Raw genomic sequence first — 15,176 nt, forward strand, 5'->3', positions numbered from 1 at the left:
GAACATATTTTACCAGTTAATTTTCAACAAAAACGATATGTTGGGTCTGTGCTGACCATATAAGAATTGATTTACTCAAATCAAAATTTTCAATGGGAACGATTTTTAAATGAAACAAATTTAGCACAGATTCTGGTTGAAATAGCCTATAGAAAAATACAAAAATATAAGAATATTTGAGGGTTATGGAAAAATAGTATGATTTTCATTATCAAAGTCGTGCCCATACTTTCTGGGACACCCTATAATTCTTAGTATTTATAAGCAAATTCAAGTGGAAATCATGGAATCTTTAAATTCCAATAACTCATAGAGTTGAATCAATATTTTTCTTATAGTGACATTTGAAAGGCTTTTTTCAGCAAAAACTGCAAGAACTTTATTTAACTTCACAAATATCATTCAAAATCTCGAAATTCGCCTGACACTCACAATATTTCAAAATTATCGACGTGCTGCTTTCAGCAAAGTTATTGATTTTAATATGATCTACATCTTCTTTATACACAACTTTTTTCAGCAAAGTTCATCATAATACCAGTTTGTAATAGTTTGCTTAAGAATACAGTCACAAATTCGCTCAAACAAAATAGATTGATCAAAAATTTAAGCCTAAATAAGCACCACGCTATCTAAATTATTTCTAAGATGCACAACTCAATTACGAATAACTTCTATGAAGACATCATACGTCTAAATGAACGAGTACAGAGAATTTATTTTTTCCTGCTATGTGACCGATTTGGACCATTGTGCATTGATGGGATGCAGCAACGTTTCAACATTAGCATCCAGTTGCAGCAATAGCCGCCTAGGCGTCATCGAGGCCGATGGGTTTTCGCCAACTGGCAGCTGCCGAGTAGCTTTCACGTTTCCTCTACACCACCGGAGGGAATCAACGCCAGCCGCGTGTTTCCGTAACACAGGAGTTGCTGCTATACGGCAGCTAAGATTAAGCGATCGGTGGCCGTCCGCAGGGTCTCAGGAGAATATTTTCCACTGATCAACAGTCAGAGTCAGAGCACGAGAAGCTGAATGGATGGCATAGTGAAGACGACATGAAGCCAGGGGTCGGTAAGCGGTTCTAACTTTAGAAAGCATTGTTTTAAAATTGTCACGAACATTAACACACTTTCGCCGGTTCGTTTAGTGAATGGGAACTGAACTGGCTGTGGAATCGTGCGGGATGAAGAAGAAATGGAGGAAAAGATATTTAGATTGGTTGTTGAGTGCTTGGTTACTTGAGTACGATTAATACTTGTGCTGCAAACTAGGTGTTTTTAAAAGAATCATTTAAATTACTGTAAAAAATACAAAAAAAAACTATTGTTTTGTAACATATTTAAATGAAGTGCAGTAATACCTTCCTCGATCTCATCAAAAGTCATAACAGTTCATGAAACCGCCCTGAAAAGCTTCGGCTTTTATGGATGACCCCTTGCCTTGGCGAAAGTGGAAAATCATTCAAAGAATTTCAAAATATTTTTTCGACCTGTCTTTAAAAACAAAACATTCTTATAAAATGATCCAATAAATCTAATCTCTCCATACAGATTATCTCGCAAAAGTTTCATTGACTGGTATCATATTTGTTAAAGTTTACAGTCATTTGTGCTAGAGGACTGAATATGTATTACAGCCATCCGAATGATTGAACAACAAAATTCTTTATTTCTGTAGGGTAAAAGCACCGGTTTTGGCCAGCCTAAGAGAAAATGTAAATAAAAATTATCTGGGAAGCCGTATTTATATAACAAATATATCAAATGCAAGCTTTCAATCCACATTATGTGTGCAAAACATCAAAGCTGAGATATTTCCATTTTTTCGCTTTGAAAATCCCGTTGGTCAATATAGGCCAACGGAACCAGTTTCGGCCAGAGATTTAACTTCGGTTCCTAAATTGGCCAATCGCATTGATTTCTAATGAGAGTGGCCAAATTAGGAGAGCTCTGGCCAATTTAGGTGTATGGAAGTTAAAATTATAAGGAAAATGAATTGTTTTTCTTTTGTTTTGAATCAATTTGGACGAATAAATGAATGTAACTGTATCATGTGAATGTGATCTACTGAACACAAAAGGTTTCATGCTGATTGGCTTTGTAAAACGGTGTATAATCCCCTATGGCTACAACTGACGTATGGCTAAAACCGGTGCTTCTACCCTATTTTACTACCCAAAATTTCATTTGATAGCTCCGCGGAATAAACTCATAAATAAGTACAATCTACGGCTGAACCGTTTACGGTCAATCTGTACCGCGTTGATCCGAACCTATGCTGTGGACCCGGCTCAGAGAGTAAAACAAATAAGTAGTTTAGATTGTACAACAATTCTAATTTATAACGCCAACCAAGTTCGTCCAAATTCGTTACAGACCGAATCCGAGGAAGAAATCAAATCTCATGCGCCGTTAAAATTGAAGAACACATCTCATTCATGGCATTCGGTTGAGTTATTTAAAATAAATAAAATTTTGGAGATGATTTATAAACTTCTGGTCGCGTAACACGCACTCTCTCGGGTCGGAATGGGCCAATAAGCAAATTCTCGTGCAAGGAAACATAACCAACTGGGCGCTCTCCTTCTTTCTAGCACACGGTCTCCCAAACTGTGGTCCGCGGGCCCCTAGAGCCATGAAATCTTCTCAAGTGTTGTTTTTCTTGATTGATGGATAAATAAGGAGCATTTCTTGCAAGCACTCATTATAATTATAATTGTTAGCGGGGTTCAGATTTTTGATATTTCGAATACAAAAAAATGCCCTTAGATTAAATCGTTTGTTTAACTACGAAATGATTCTTTGTTTTCTGAAACGAAATAATTTCAACGTAACAACAACATAATAACCATAAAATTTAAATTTATTATGGATCAAATTGTGACATATTATGGATCAGTGTGCAAAATCAAGAGATTTTATAGTCAATGCATTTGTATTGCAGTGATTCGGTAAAAATTAACAATGTGTTACGACTTATTACAAAGAACATAAGAGTTGGATCTAGAAACAAGGGTGAAACGTCAATTTATGGACAGTAGAGAAAAGAATTATTAATAGATCAATAAAAATACCTGAAGGCGCTTTTCAGAAAATTCAAAAAAATCAACAATAATAACACGTTTTGACTATTCTACCATTATAATTGTCATTGTTTGCAAGAATATTTAATCTTTAAATAAGTAGCTGCTCTGATTTTGTATTTTTTGAATAAATTATAAGATATTTGGAAAGCTTCTTCAAACTCTGATTTCGTGAACATTCGTTTTTACCTGCGACAAGTAAGAAACCACTGCTCTAGCAATAGCCATTCACACAGAGAGAGCACGATATTTAATTCGAAAATAAAACAACCATAAACCTAAACAACAACAGAAGAACCATTCGAGACTATAAAAATCAGAATGTTTACACGAAAAACGCACCCAAGCCTGATTGTTCTTTGGTCTCTCTCTGTGTGATGTGCGATGTCCCCCATTAGTCAATCCAGTCCAGAAAGGCAGATATTTTTCGTAGCCAGTACGGAAAAAGAGGGCAATTGGTTTCAAACCGCAAAACCCAAAGAACACCAGACCTCTGCCCTCTTAGCAAGCGCGCTCTTTCGCCAGGCGGCCGATTGTTCCATATTCCAGCACGTGGTATGACAGTTTTTCCAATCTTCAGGAATTTTTATGGACCCAGAAGATTATCATAAATCAAGTGGGAAATTTCGGTCGACTTGGGTAACGACTACCGGTCGGGTGGAAAATACGTAACATTCAACCCGACGATGCCACCTGTTCAGAGCGTTTTCATCAGCATGATTTGTTGCTTGAGCTTGGTCAAGAAATGGAAATTCCGTCCTGCTTATTTTCAATATTCCGTTTTGTTGCAAAAAATATGAAAAAAGTTCTCCCCGACGGGGAATCGAACCCCGGTCTCCCGCGTGACAGGCGGGGATACTGACCACTATACTATCGAGGAATTGTCGACAAGGGAGGAAAAATAGCACATCATAAATTCAACTTCCGTTGCGCTGGTACTACTCCAGTACGAAAAGGGGAAAAGATAATGAACGAAGGAACACGCTTAGAAGCGTTCGCAGTTATCGAGTAATTCCTCAGTGTGGAAGCGCGTGACTGACTCTCTCGCGTTCTCTTTTGCTGGATGTGAAACGAAATGAACCGTGCTTGTCTATTTTTGGAATGAACGTAGTCACAGAGAGAAAACGGGTGTCTACCGTCTACCTGGTGAGCATGGAAGAACGGGATCACTGATGTTTGGCGTAGTGTGCATTGCACATACACGCGGAGTTAATCAAATTCGTTGCAAAATATACAGTTCCATTCAGATACGAGCAGGGTCTTAGATAGAGAAGGAGGAATGCATGAATGTATTTTTTCGTCTACTAATGTTGCGTTTTCTCAGATATAAACATATTATGTATGAATATGTAGATATCGCATACCGAGTAGCTACACGCCCCATTTTGCAGCCCGCTCATTGTACACAGCCCAACCGAGGTGTTACTTGCGATTGCTTGCGCGTTGGATTACCATCCGTCGATTACCCGAGGAGGAACAAATAACAAAATTGGTATCATACTATGTTTACTACTGAACATTCCTCAAATTGATGTTATAATTGTATTGAAAAAAATATCAACCGATTAAAAATACTTCATTGAGATATTCGACAGCTATTGAGGACTGCTGGAGGTATTGAACTACTATTGAAAAATTTCACTTGTGTATGAAATTTAGGTATTACAAAACTTGATCTAATTATCAGCTTGGTGTTTGTAGAATATGTTTGTGGTATTTTACCTTTCATGCAGGGCTCATTCATACCTCATTCAGGTTGTAAGTATTGTAAATTATCTGGTATGAAATACCTTAGTTTGGTATTCAGTAGCAATTTATGTCTGCTCGGGTAAGCAGGACATGTCCAGATTTTGAAATTCTTTTGAAGTGTCCTGATTCATTTTTCATATATCTAGGTTTGTCCTGCTTCTTCCTGCTTGCTAAAACTATGGAACATTGAAGATAATTTCAATTTGTAGGAGCTGTCATTAAACCACTATCAGAATAAAGGGAATCTCCGAAAATCAGATTATTATTGTCAGTAAAAATTTGTGGACGAAAATAAAAACAATTACCGCTGTGAGATACCATTAATAAAAAAAAAGTTTAATCTATTCGTTTGTTCAGTAACAGTTAGCTACTTGGTTACCAATGGCTTTTAGGACGAGATCATTAATTAAGCGAGAAATGGTAGAAATCGTGGGCAGTGCTGGGACTGGTAATAGTAGTAGGCTTGAATTTCGAGAAACTCACGTGGTCTTCCCAGTACAGTAGTTCAAAAACGTGTATCTCATCAAGTAGCCTATGTTGGGTGCATGAATTTTCTAAATCGTTACACGGTGTCCCGACAGACCGTTATTATGCAAAAAATTTAATCTGAGCACAGGGCTCGATTCCTGAGGTCATTCTGCATCCCTGGACCAGTTTTCAAAAAAAAAATCCCTAGTAGGAATCAAAGAAATCTTGATTTGAAGTTTTTGACAAAAAATTTCAATATAATCCTTATTAAAATTTTGCAATAGCACTCGAAAAACCTACAAAAATGCACAAAAAGTTGGCCAAACTGTTCTCAACCAGTATAAAATTGTTACCGTTGTAATAATTACACATTTACAACTGACTTAACTTACCAGAGTGGTCTGAGTTTTTTTTTTTCATAGTTTACTAGTTTAAATTTAATTGATTGTTGTTTTCTATGTTGAACCGATTGAAATGTCAAACAAATAAATTAACAATTAACAATGTTGTTTTTTTTTTTCGAAGAAAAGGGTTTGAGAATAAATGTAGCACAATAATATTATAACTATTATTCGATGCCGAAAAATCGCACATAATACTTGCAATATCTAGCATTTTCCCGCATTTCTCAGGACGTTGATCGTATTCGTTGTTATGATAAGAAGCACTTGGTCCACTCTGACTGCATACTTTTATCGATTTTTATGGATCATTCAAAGTAAATTTGTTACATATCTCTCGCAGTTCACAACATTCATCAAATCTGATCAACGTGAAATGGATCTAAGATAATTTTGCATCTAATGACAGAATAATCCGTTTTCCCATGTTTTGTATTTGTATTTGACTTAACGCAGACAAATTCTGAAAAAAAAACATTGTCAGTCTACTTAAAACAATCCCTAGAGAATGTTCAAGTGTTATTTCTGAAGGAATTCAAGAAAAAATATTTCAGGGAATCTCTTGAAAAATCTTGGGTGTGGTTTTAGTGGAATTCCATGAAAAATAACTAGTGCAGTAATTGATTTAGTTTATGGAGGAATTTTTGAGCAATATCTATATATTGTACACATATTATGTCTCAATATATTTAATAGGGAGGCATTGAGGAATTTCTGGAATAATTTTGAACAGTGGAAAGTACCCTGAATAATTACAAAAATAACTTGTAGAAATCCCTTCAAAAATGGCGAAACAAATTCTTGGCGTAATTTCTGTAGGATTCCTTAGAAGAGTACTACGAAAACTCTTTGAGGGATACCAGAAGAAAGTCGGGAGCTATTTTCTGGACGATGCCTTGACGGAATCTATCTTTGCGATTTCTTAGAGAAATTGTATGAGAGTCTTATGAACGGTTATTTACAGCAAGCAACTCAGGACGATCCCAGGAGTCTAACTAGCCATGGCCAAATCAACAACCACGGGGACCTCGTATACATTCTTAATGCTTTTTCAATCTAGATTTTTCCATGCAGTCAAATGGACCCTACCCATTGAATCAAGACGCGCTTTGGATTCCATTTTGCTTACTGTAAAAAAGTGCGGCGAATGTTTTATAATTTAATGTTTCATGCAAAAAGGGTGAGGTGGCTGTGTATAACGATCGTTTTATTTGAAATTCGTAAATGATGTTTCGATGTCGCTAACCAGCTGAATGATACTTGAAAAGCACGTATTTTCGTATCTTTTATGACTGTTTTTCCTCACCTTAATTATTTGAAGTTTTAGAAAATTTGAAGAAGTTTTGTACCTTTCTGCGAAAAAATGTAATTAAAAAATGAATTTCTATACAACATTAAAACGATTTTGATACATTTGTGCTGCATTTAATCCAATAATAACTGTAAATATCAACATGTTTTATTCGTAATTTCCCGATCAAATATTAGGCAGTTGTCTCTGGTAGATCAATTGAGTGGTTTTCCCCATGGGTGATCCACATCTCGAACTCTCGAAGGCATAAGATCATTTCCTAATGCGGTCCCCAACATGCCAAAAAACACAATTTTAATCTTAGAGGGACAATCTTTCACCGCGCCGCACCTCAGCGACACTTCAACTACCTATTAGAAAGCCATCCCACGAGTGAGGAAATCCGAAATTTACGAAGCCGCGCGCGGCTCTCATTAGCGGTATGTTGTCTTGTGGGGATTAGACGTGGTAATTTAGATGACTTTTTATTTTTATACATCGTCGGTATAGCACACACAGACAGGTTTCACACAGCATCATCAGCGCCCTAAATCGAGGATATTGTTTGTTGGATACGGGAGTAACAAATCCCAGCGCACGAGTTATCTTGAGCGTAGCCAAGATTTTCATTAGAAGAGTGGTCCCCTTTATGGGAATCCTGTCATTTTGTCAGGCATCAATTTCTAAGGAGATTCGCGGAGAAATGTTTGTTGTCTTCGATAGAACATTCATTTATAAAAATGCTCTCCTCTGCCTACACCAATGCACGAGCAGGACTAATTGATTCCATCAGCCGGCAAGGATTCACAATGTCAGAGCTAATTAACCCTCTCTCTCGTTTCCCTCTGTAATAAGATCTGCTCGGCAGGTGCGCAACCCCCGGCAGCAATTGCGGAAATCAACACTTCAATTAGCGACCGTTTGGCCTTCCGGGCATTTCTTCTCCTAATAGCCATTTCCATGCTCTGCTCCGGCCCATTTAGCCGTCGTCATCGGCGCGCGGAAGCTCATAAACAAGACGAAAGACTTCGTAAAGTGTGAACATAGGGAAAATCACGTAAATAACAACATTTTGAAGCACCATCCGGCGGCCGGTTTGGTTTGAGCTTGAGCCATCAGTACTATACACTAAGACATTGTTTGTAATTTTTGTTTGTTTGTTGTGAGTTCAAATGTGAACACAAATTAAAGTGAAAAAAACAAACAAAATTCTGATGATTTCCGAATGGCATCGCGCGTCTTAGATATGAGCCGTCGCCGTCGCTTTAGCGGAGGTCGAAGATCGCCGCCCCGGTGGTGATGAGTGAGACTACTGGCTAAGACTAAGCTTTTTTCAACCTAAAATCCCCCTTATAAAGAATATGTTTTAAATACAATAGATTTTATTGTAACAAAACGATATTTTCCAACCTGCTGTAACGAAATTTAATTTTAACTTTAGTCGTTGCACTTATTCGTTGAATACAAAAAGTTAGATAATTCTATTGTTTTGAGCTATTTGTCAGGAAATTATTTCTTGAAATTTAGAAGTCCATTAAAAATGAGTGAACCTTGAAGGTGCTATCTTTACTTTACTTATAACAAGATAGAATTTACGTTAGTTTGCATTTATAAAACAATAGAATCATAATACAATTCATTCAAACAACAAAAACAATAATTGTGAATTAACAATAAACGCAATAATGTTCCAATCTTGCAGAAACATTCAACAATTAATAAATCCTAGAATCTATTGTACACCATAGGTTTTATGGTGTTTGAATAGGTTCAACTTTTAAATTAATTATTATCTTTTATTCGGGCATCCGCCATTGCAAGCGAAAGCTAAAAAACCGAGAGGTGATTAATCCCGACTACACACACGGTGGCATTGTTTGACTTGTGCAACTGTAAACTAAACGCTTGATGGGCTGATTAACGCTCTCTTGGGCCCGTGGGGCCAACACTGGACATTTGGTTCGGTCGGTGGGTGGATATTTACGACCATCAGGAGGACGGGGCAATGTGTCGCCGAATGTGAAAATTTGATTAGTTATGGTGAATTTGGAACACTTTCGAAACTCGGCCAAGTCAGAAGAGCGCAGACGCACACTTACCATTGTGGACCATTTGGTGTCGTACTGCATGTGCCCGTCGGGAGGCGCCATGTCGTTGTTGGCGGCAGTTGTCGCCAACACTGAAAACGAGAGAAAAAATTTACATTAGTTTCATAATCTAAAACGTTATTACAGAAGAGGATCTAGAAGAAAGTGCTATAAATCTTGAAATAACGATTACTGAATATACAATATGATGTGTATTAAAATTAAAATTGTATTAAACTAATTTGGATCTTCCATTTTTGGAAGTATTAAGACAAAAAATTCCAAACTTTTTCTCAGTTTACTACAGATGTCACGCAGGCTTCGTCCTTTGGCGAAGAGGCCTCAGGTAAGTCGAATGTGAAAATATAATGTTGGCCCCAGCTCTTACAGGAAGTCTTTCAGACTTGGAGTCTGATTATCAACCTGAAGCGTACGATTTGACAAATAACTATGCAATATTCTAGCAATGTATATCGGATAATTAAAGGTTTTTTTTTTTATTTTACAATCAAGCTTTCATGCCAAACACTGTTTTAATGTTTTTTCTATGTCTAGAAGAGCAATAACCTTCAGATTTGTTGGAACGAATTAAGGCGCAAGAGAAAATGACACAGAAGTCAAAACTGAAAAAGCAGTTTGCTCCTATTAAAACAACATCTTGATGAAAATAAAAACACACAGCCTTTTTACTTCAAGCGTGTGCTAGAATAAGGGCGTAAGTCGCAGGATCGATTTCTCTTCATGGATTCTCTTTTCTGTGAAAAAAGGTGACAAGAAGCAGGTTTGTCAGCATTTTTTCACCTCAGGACGCAAGATTGCATCGCTGCCAAGCGGTCTGAAGTGAAAAAATGTTAACAAACCCGCGTCTTGTCACTTTTATTCACAGAAGAGAGGATCGATGAAGAGAAATCGATCATGCGACTTACGCCCTTATTCTAGCACACGCTTGATTTGACAAATAAAAGAGCTGTGTGTTTTTATTTTCTCAGATTTGTCTATTTACACGGAAAAAAATCCGTTTCCGGATTCATGAACGAAAAGTCATGAATTCATAAAATTTTATGTTTCATGATATCATGACTAAAAGTCATGAAATCGTGAATATTACGCAAGAATTAGTATGCTCAGGGCGTTACACAAATCTAACTGTCACTTTCTTCAAGTGACAGACTAGACAACACGTCTCATGGCGATCGGTGATTTTTTATAGTGAAATTATTAAGTTTTGTTTTTGAAAAAGTTTAAATTCGGAATCTTGCCATCATATCAGAATGGCATCTTGGCAAAATAATTGTGAGTTCTCACATTGTGTCACTATACAATGAATCTGTTGGAGCTGTTACATGTTCCGGAATATACTTGCAAGCCTTCATTCTGATTATGCAGATTTTGCTTGACAAGCTCGTCGGCGATTTTAACTGTTCGGATTTTTAACTGATGCATTCCCCACGTCCTATAACAGAGCAACTCACAGAAGATCTTCGGCGGCCAGATGTTCCAGTTCCACTTTCCACAACCGCAAAGTCGTTAAGGAGTGTTCCATCACTCATGCAATCCACCAGCATTTTGTGAGCCCAGGGACCATTTGCCAATTCAATTGGTGCTCGGAACAACATTTTGCGTACAAACCTAACCATCGGATGTTCACGTTTCTGCTAGAGATGCGGCAATCGTTAAGTTAAAAATTGTGGAATGTTTTCACGGTTAATTACGAAACTACCGGCACAAAAGTCGTAACTATTTTAATCTTCATTTCATTTGTTTACCAATAGCAAATATAAACTGGGATTTAAATTGACGTATGATGTTTGTTTTTCATGAACTGGGTTAATTTAGGGTTCCTGCTTCATGATTTCATACTCAACTTGCCACTTTTCAGCACCAAAATCGGAATCACAAATGAGAGGCATCTAAATACATGAAAAGTGCTTATCTTTTCATGAACTGTATTCATGATATCAGATCCTGCTTCACGATTTCATGACCGAAATTGCCACTTTTCGTATCAAAAATAGGAATTATAAATGACAGATGGCTAAATCCATGAATAGTGCTTATGTTTCCATGAATTTTATTTATAATTCAAGCATACATACTTCATGGTTTGAGGCTTTCAATTGACATTTTTCTTCGCAAAAAAATGAAAACGTAACGTACAGCCGGCGTTACGGTAAAATGCTTTATGATTTCATGACTTTTGGTCACGGTGAATTTTCTTATGTTACACTTTCCTCCCGAAATCATGACTCATTCTCCTTATTGCGAGTGCCGCATTTTTACACGTGTAAAAAGAGAAAACTGCTTTTTCGGTTTTGACTTTTGCAACATTTTTTGTTTGTTACACGTAAAAGTTGATGAGTGATCGAATGTAGGGTTTTGTTTTACTTCGTCGTAAGCACTACTATTCGTCGTATCAAACTTTAAATGTTCCACTACGGCGGATATTCAAACATAGATTCATTATCCAAGTGTACTTTTGTGAAAGCTGTTATGGTTTGTACACTTGTACACCAAAAATGCAATAAAACGACTGTATTTCGGTAAATAACTTCAGTTCAATTATCCACTTTGCACTTTTTCACCGAAATCGCATGGACGTACACGATTTGAGAGAAATTCTTGGCGATCGACTGAGCCATACCACTTTCCAACACAAGTTTCTTCCCGCCTCCATGGGTGACTTACTTCACCGGGCACTTATTTTCACTATGGAAATCCTTCGTACTTTTTCACTGAAGGATTTCATTCCAATCACACGCCGTAAAACTTCAATAAATCACCAAATTTTACGAAATTTCCTCAACCGCCGCGTATAATTGAGAATGTAAACAAAGTTCAATCCGTCGTACTAAGAAAAAAAAAAAAAAACATGTGCGCATCAATGTGTGCGCGACGCTCGACGTAAAAATACGGTTCCTTTGATTGTGTTGTTTTCGCTGTACTGTGAGCAAATGCCATAATTGTACGGTCAAAAGGAATTGTGTTCATATGTTTGGGCTGAATTTTGATGACGAACGATTGATTTTAAAGGAAATTAGTATATTCCATCATGCTGAAGGAATGGAGGGAGATGCCGTAGATCTATCTATTCTAGTAAAACATTTTATTATAGCGTTGATATGTTGTGTTTTAACCACTCAATACACACAGTGAGTCGTAAGTTGTGATACGAATCTGGAAACTGATTGCGACGGATGAAAACGATACGACGGATTGAGAATACGGTAAGATGCATTTTCTTTGCATTATTTCCAAAAAGAGATCAAGATTTATCAAAATGTTATTGTACAATGCTAAAGCCGTTTTGAGGAAGAATTGTTTGGCATCGGTTTGTATCAGCATCATTCACTGCAATACTGGAAAAATTGCAGTTCTCACTGATCAATGCTTAATACGATGGATACTAGCACATCACCCTACATGTCGGAATCCAGAGAGGCAAAAAATGAATTTTCGTTTATGTGGACCATCATTCTGTTCTGATGGAGATATACTGGTCATAGCAGATATGATGCCATAAACTTTTCATAGCAGAATAGCGGTTGCGTTGAAATAGCCTTCTCCTCACGTTATTAGGATGTGCTTAAAGGATCAAGTGTTAAAGATCATCGTTTATAATCACGAATTCGAATTTTAATTCACATTTTGGTATTACAATGCCTACTGCTGCTTCAACAATGGAATTTGTTTTGAGAGCATTGTCATTATCAAGTATCGTTTGCAAAGAAATGTTAACATCAATATTACTATCGATTATGTTTCATATGTATTCCAGTCGGCTCGCAAATTATTGAAAGTGTAAGAATTGCTAGAGAAACTAACGGAGTAATCCCTAGTGGCTCTAGGATAAACGCTTGCAAAAAATACATGCAGGCATATCTTATTCTTCCCGGGAAATATTCCACAAACACAAATCGCTGAAGCCCAAGAGTGATTCATAAAGTAATTTTTGGAAGAATTTCTGCAGGAAAAGTTAGATTGCAGGAGGAATTTCTCGAAGAATTCATTTGTGAAGTAATTTGCAAATAAATCACTGGGGAAAATTTCTAAAAGTCATATCGGAGAAATCTTGTAGAAAACTTCTTGAAAATCTAACAAGAATTTTTGAAGGAATATCCGGAGGAGTTCATGGAGGGAACCTTGTAGGTATTCTAGCATGAATCCTCAAAAAATATAATGGATGAATCCCTAGGGAAAACATCTGTAACAACCTTGAAGCAGATGGATTAAAAACCACGCGTAAACATTGCATATCGAACCATAATTTTTTAGTCTTTTTGTCCTTTTGGTAAAAAAACAATTAAGGTGAAGAATGAGTGAAGATGAATCACTAACCCCCAAATTTTCAAGAGCATAAATCAGGAGAACCTTACATTCGTTTGAACTGAAAACTTGATCGATTGCTCACTTCATGGTGCTAGCCAATCGATCAAGCTTTCAGCTAAAACTAATGTTTGGTTCTTCACATTTGTGCTCTTGAAAATGTGTTGTTTTACTTCGATTCATGTTTACCTTGATTAAAAAAATATCAAATTGCCTCTTCACAACATTTTGGAAAAAAGAGATTTCAAAATCAAATTTATATAAGCCTAATTTATCAATACTGACATATGAACAACCTTCTTGTCAATTTAAATTCTTGACGTTTTAAAAACTACTCTTCAATACTGTATCAAACATTTTATACAATTATTAGGTATATAATTTGCCTCTTGTGACGCCATGGTGGTGTTTTGTACACAATTTCGGCAAATTAAAAATACTCTAACAAACTCAACCGATTATCAGTTCAGACTCGCTTTGTTGGAAGTGCTGAAAAGCCATGGTAGAAAAAAAACGATGTTCACGCTATCATCCAAACAGCTCCCCATACAGCGCCATGCACGCTGTGGGCTTGTCTTGCTGGTAGTCGACCGGACAATTATCACAACATTCACGGTTGCCGGGAGAAATTTTGACTCCATTCATTACTTGTTCGCTCTTTGACAAGACGCGATAGCCGGTCGTTTTATAATTTATGAGATTATGGAGCCAAGCAGGGAGAGACACTGCGCTATCAAATGCACTTGGATTATATATTGAAGTACACGCATAAGAAAACGACCGCGAAAATAATAATTATTATTTTTCTTTAATATAGTGACTTTTCGCCCTTGGCGTGTTTGCCAAAATGAAAAAATTGAGATCAAATTAAATAGGACTACTGGACTACATAAGCTATAAAAAATCATAACATAATAACGAAAAGCCTTAACAGGGATCTTTTGGCGTCAACAGAAAGTTTTCAACCTGTTCTATGTAGGAAAAATATAAAAATAGTAATGAAATTATTGTTTTTGCATAAAATCGCTTGAGCCGCTATTGGTACACGTGTTCCAATAGTTGCGCTAGTGCTCCAGTAGTAGACGTTCAGGAATGATACAAGGAATTTTAAACAAAATAGCTAATTTTACATAGGTTTGACATTTTTCTCTCGGAACAGCAATTAATATCTTTCGAATGAAGCATAAAGAACATCTCTGGGATACTTCTTCATTTTCATACACCCATTTTAAAAACTGATTCCATCCGTTCCACTACTGGAACACGATGGCAACTACTGGTGCAATGGAGCATTTTTTTGAAGACTTAATTATATATGATTTTTTGATAAAACAAAAAGCTAGAGGTGATCTATCCACCAAAAAAGAAAAACGCATGTCGTTTTTATCGAAAAATGTACGTTTTATTCCATAGTCCAATCTACTGGTACATTACAACCATTGGTACCGACACCCCAAATTGGACCAACTAAAACGATGGCTCCGATAGTTGTAGTATTTCTAGATGAATACGCTTATCTGTAAGAAGATAAGCATTAAGTGTATAAAGTAAGGAAAAAAAACAAATTTACGCTCAAGTTCTTTCATAAAAAAATTGAATAGATGAGCAAATTATACTCTATTATATGTAACATGTTTAAGCGTGTAGTGATTTTTGAGAAAGGCGGATGGCGTGCGCGCACGTCTGCACCAGGTCAGCCGAAAGGTCGAACTCTCTTCAACTTGGCACAGTTATCAGTGGGAGCACATACATCTTTTATGATTGAACGTTCT

At 36.7% G+C, this 15,176-nt stretch overlaps 1 protein-coding gene and 1 non-coding gene across 5 annotated transcripts in view; both read right to left on the reverse strand.

The window, feature by feature from the left end:
- The window catches only part of LOC5566982 (forkhead box protein E3), a 67,916-nt gene that overhangs the window by 38,398 nt on the left and 14,342 nt on the right, over nucleotides 1-15,176 (reverse strand). For all 4 annotated transcript variants that reach the window (XM_001651342.2, XM_021847834.1, XM_021847833.1 and 1 more), the window contains exon 2: nucleotides 9,094-9,173. In XM_001651342.2, coding sequence (XP_001651392.2) covers nucleotides 9,094-9,173 — 80 coding nt within the window. The remainder of the gene's footprint in view (nucleotides 1-9,093; nucleotides 9,174-15,176) is intronic.
- On the reverse strand, nucleotides 3,894-3,965 carry Trnad-guc. The gene has a single exon. It is a non-coding gene; the product is annotated as a tRNA-Asp (tRNA).

This window comes from Aedes aegypti, chromosome 2, assembly GCF_002204515.2.
Source record: "Aedes aegypti strain LVP_AGWG chromosome 2, AaegL5.0 Primary Assembly, whole genome shotgun sequence".
NCBI lineage: Eukaryota > Metazoa > Arthropoda > Insecta > Diptera > Culicidae > Aedes > Aedes aegypti.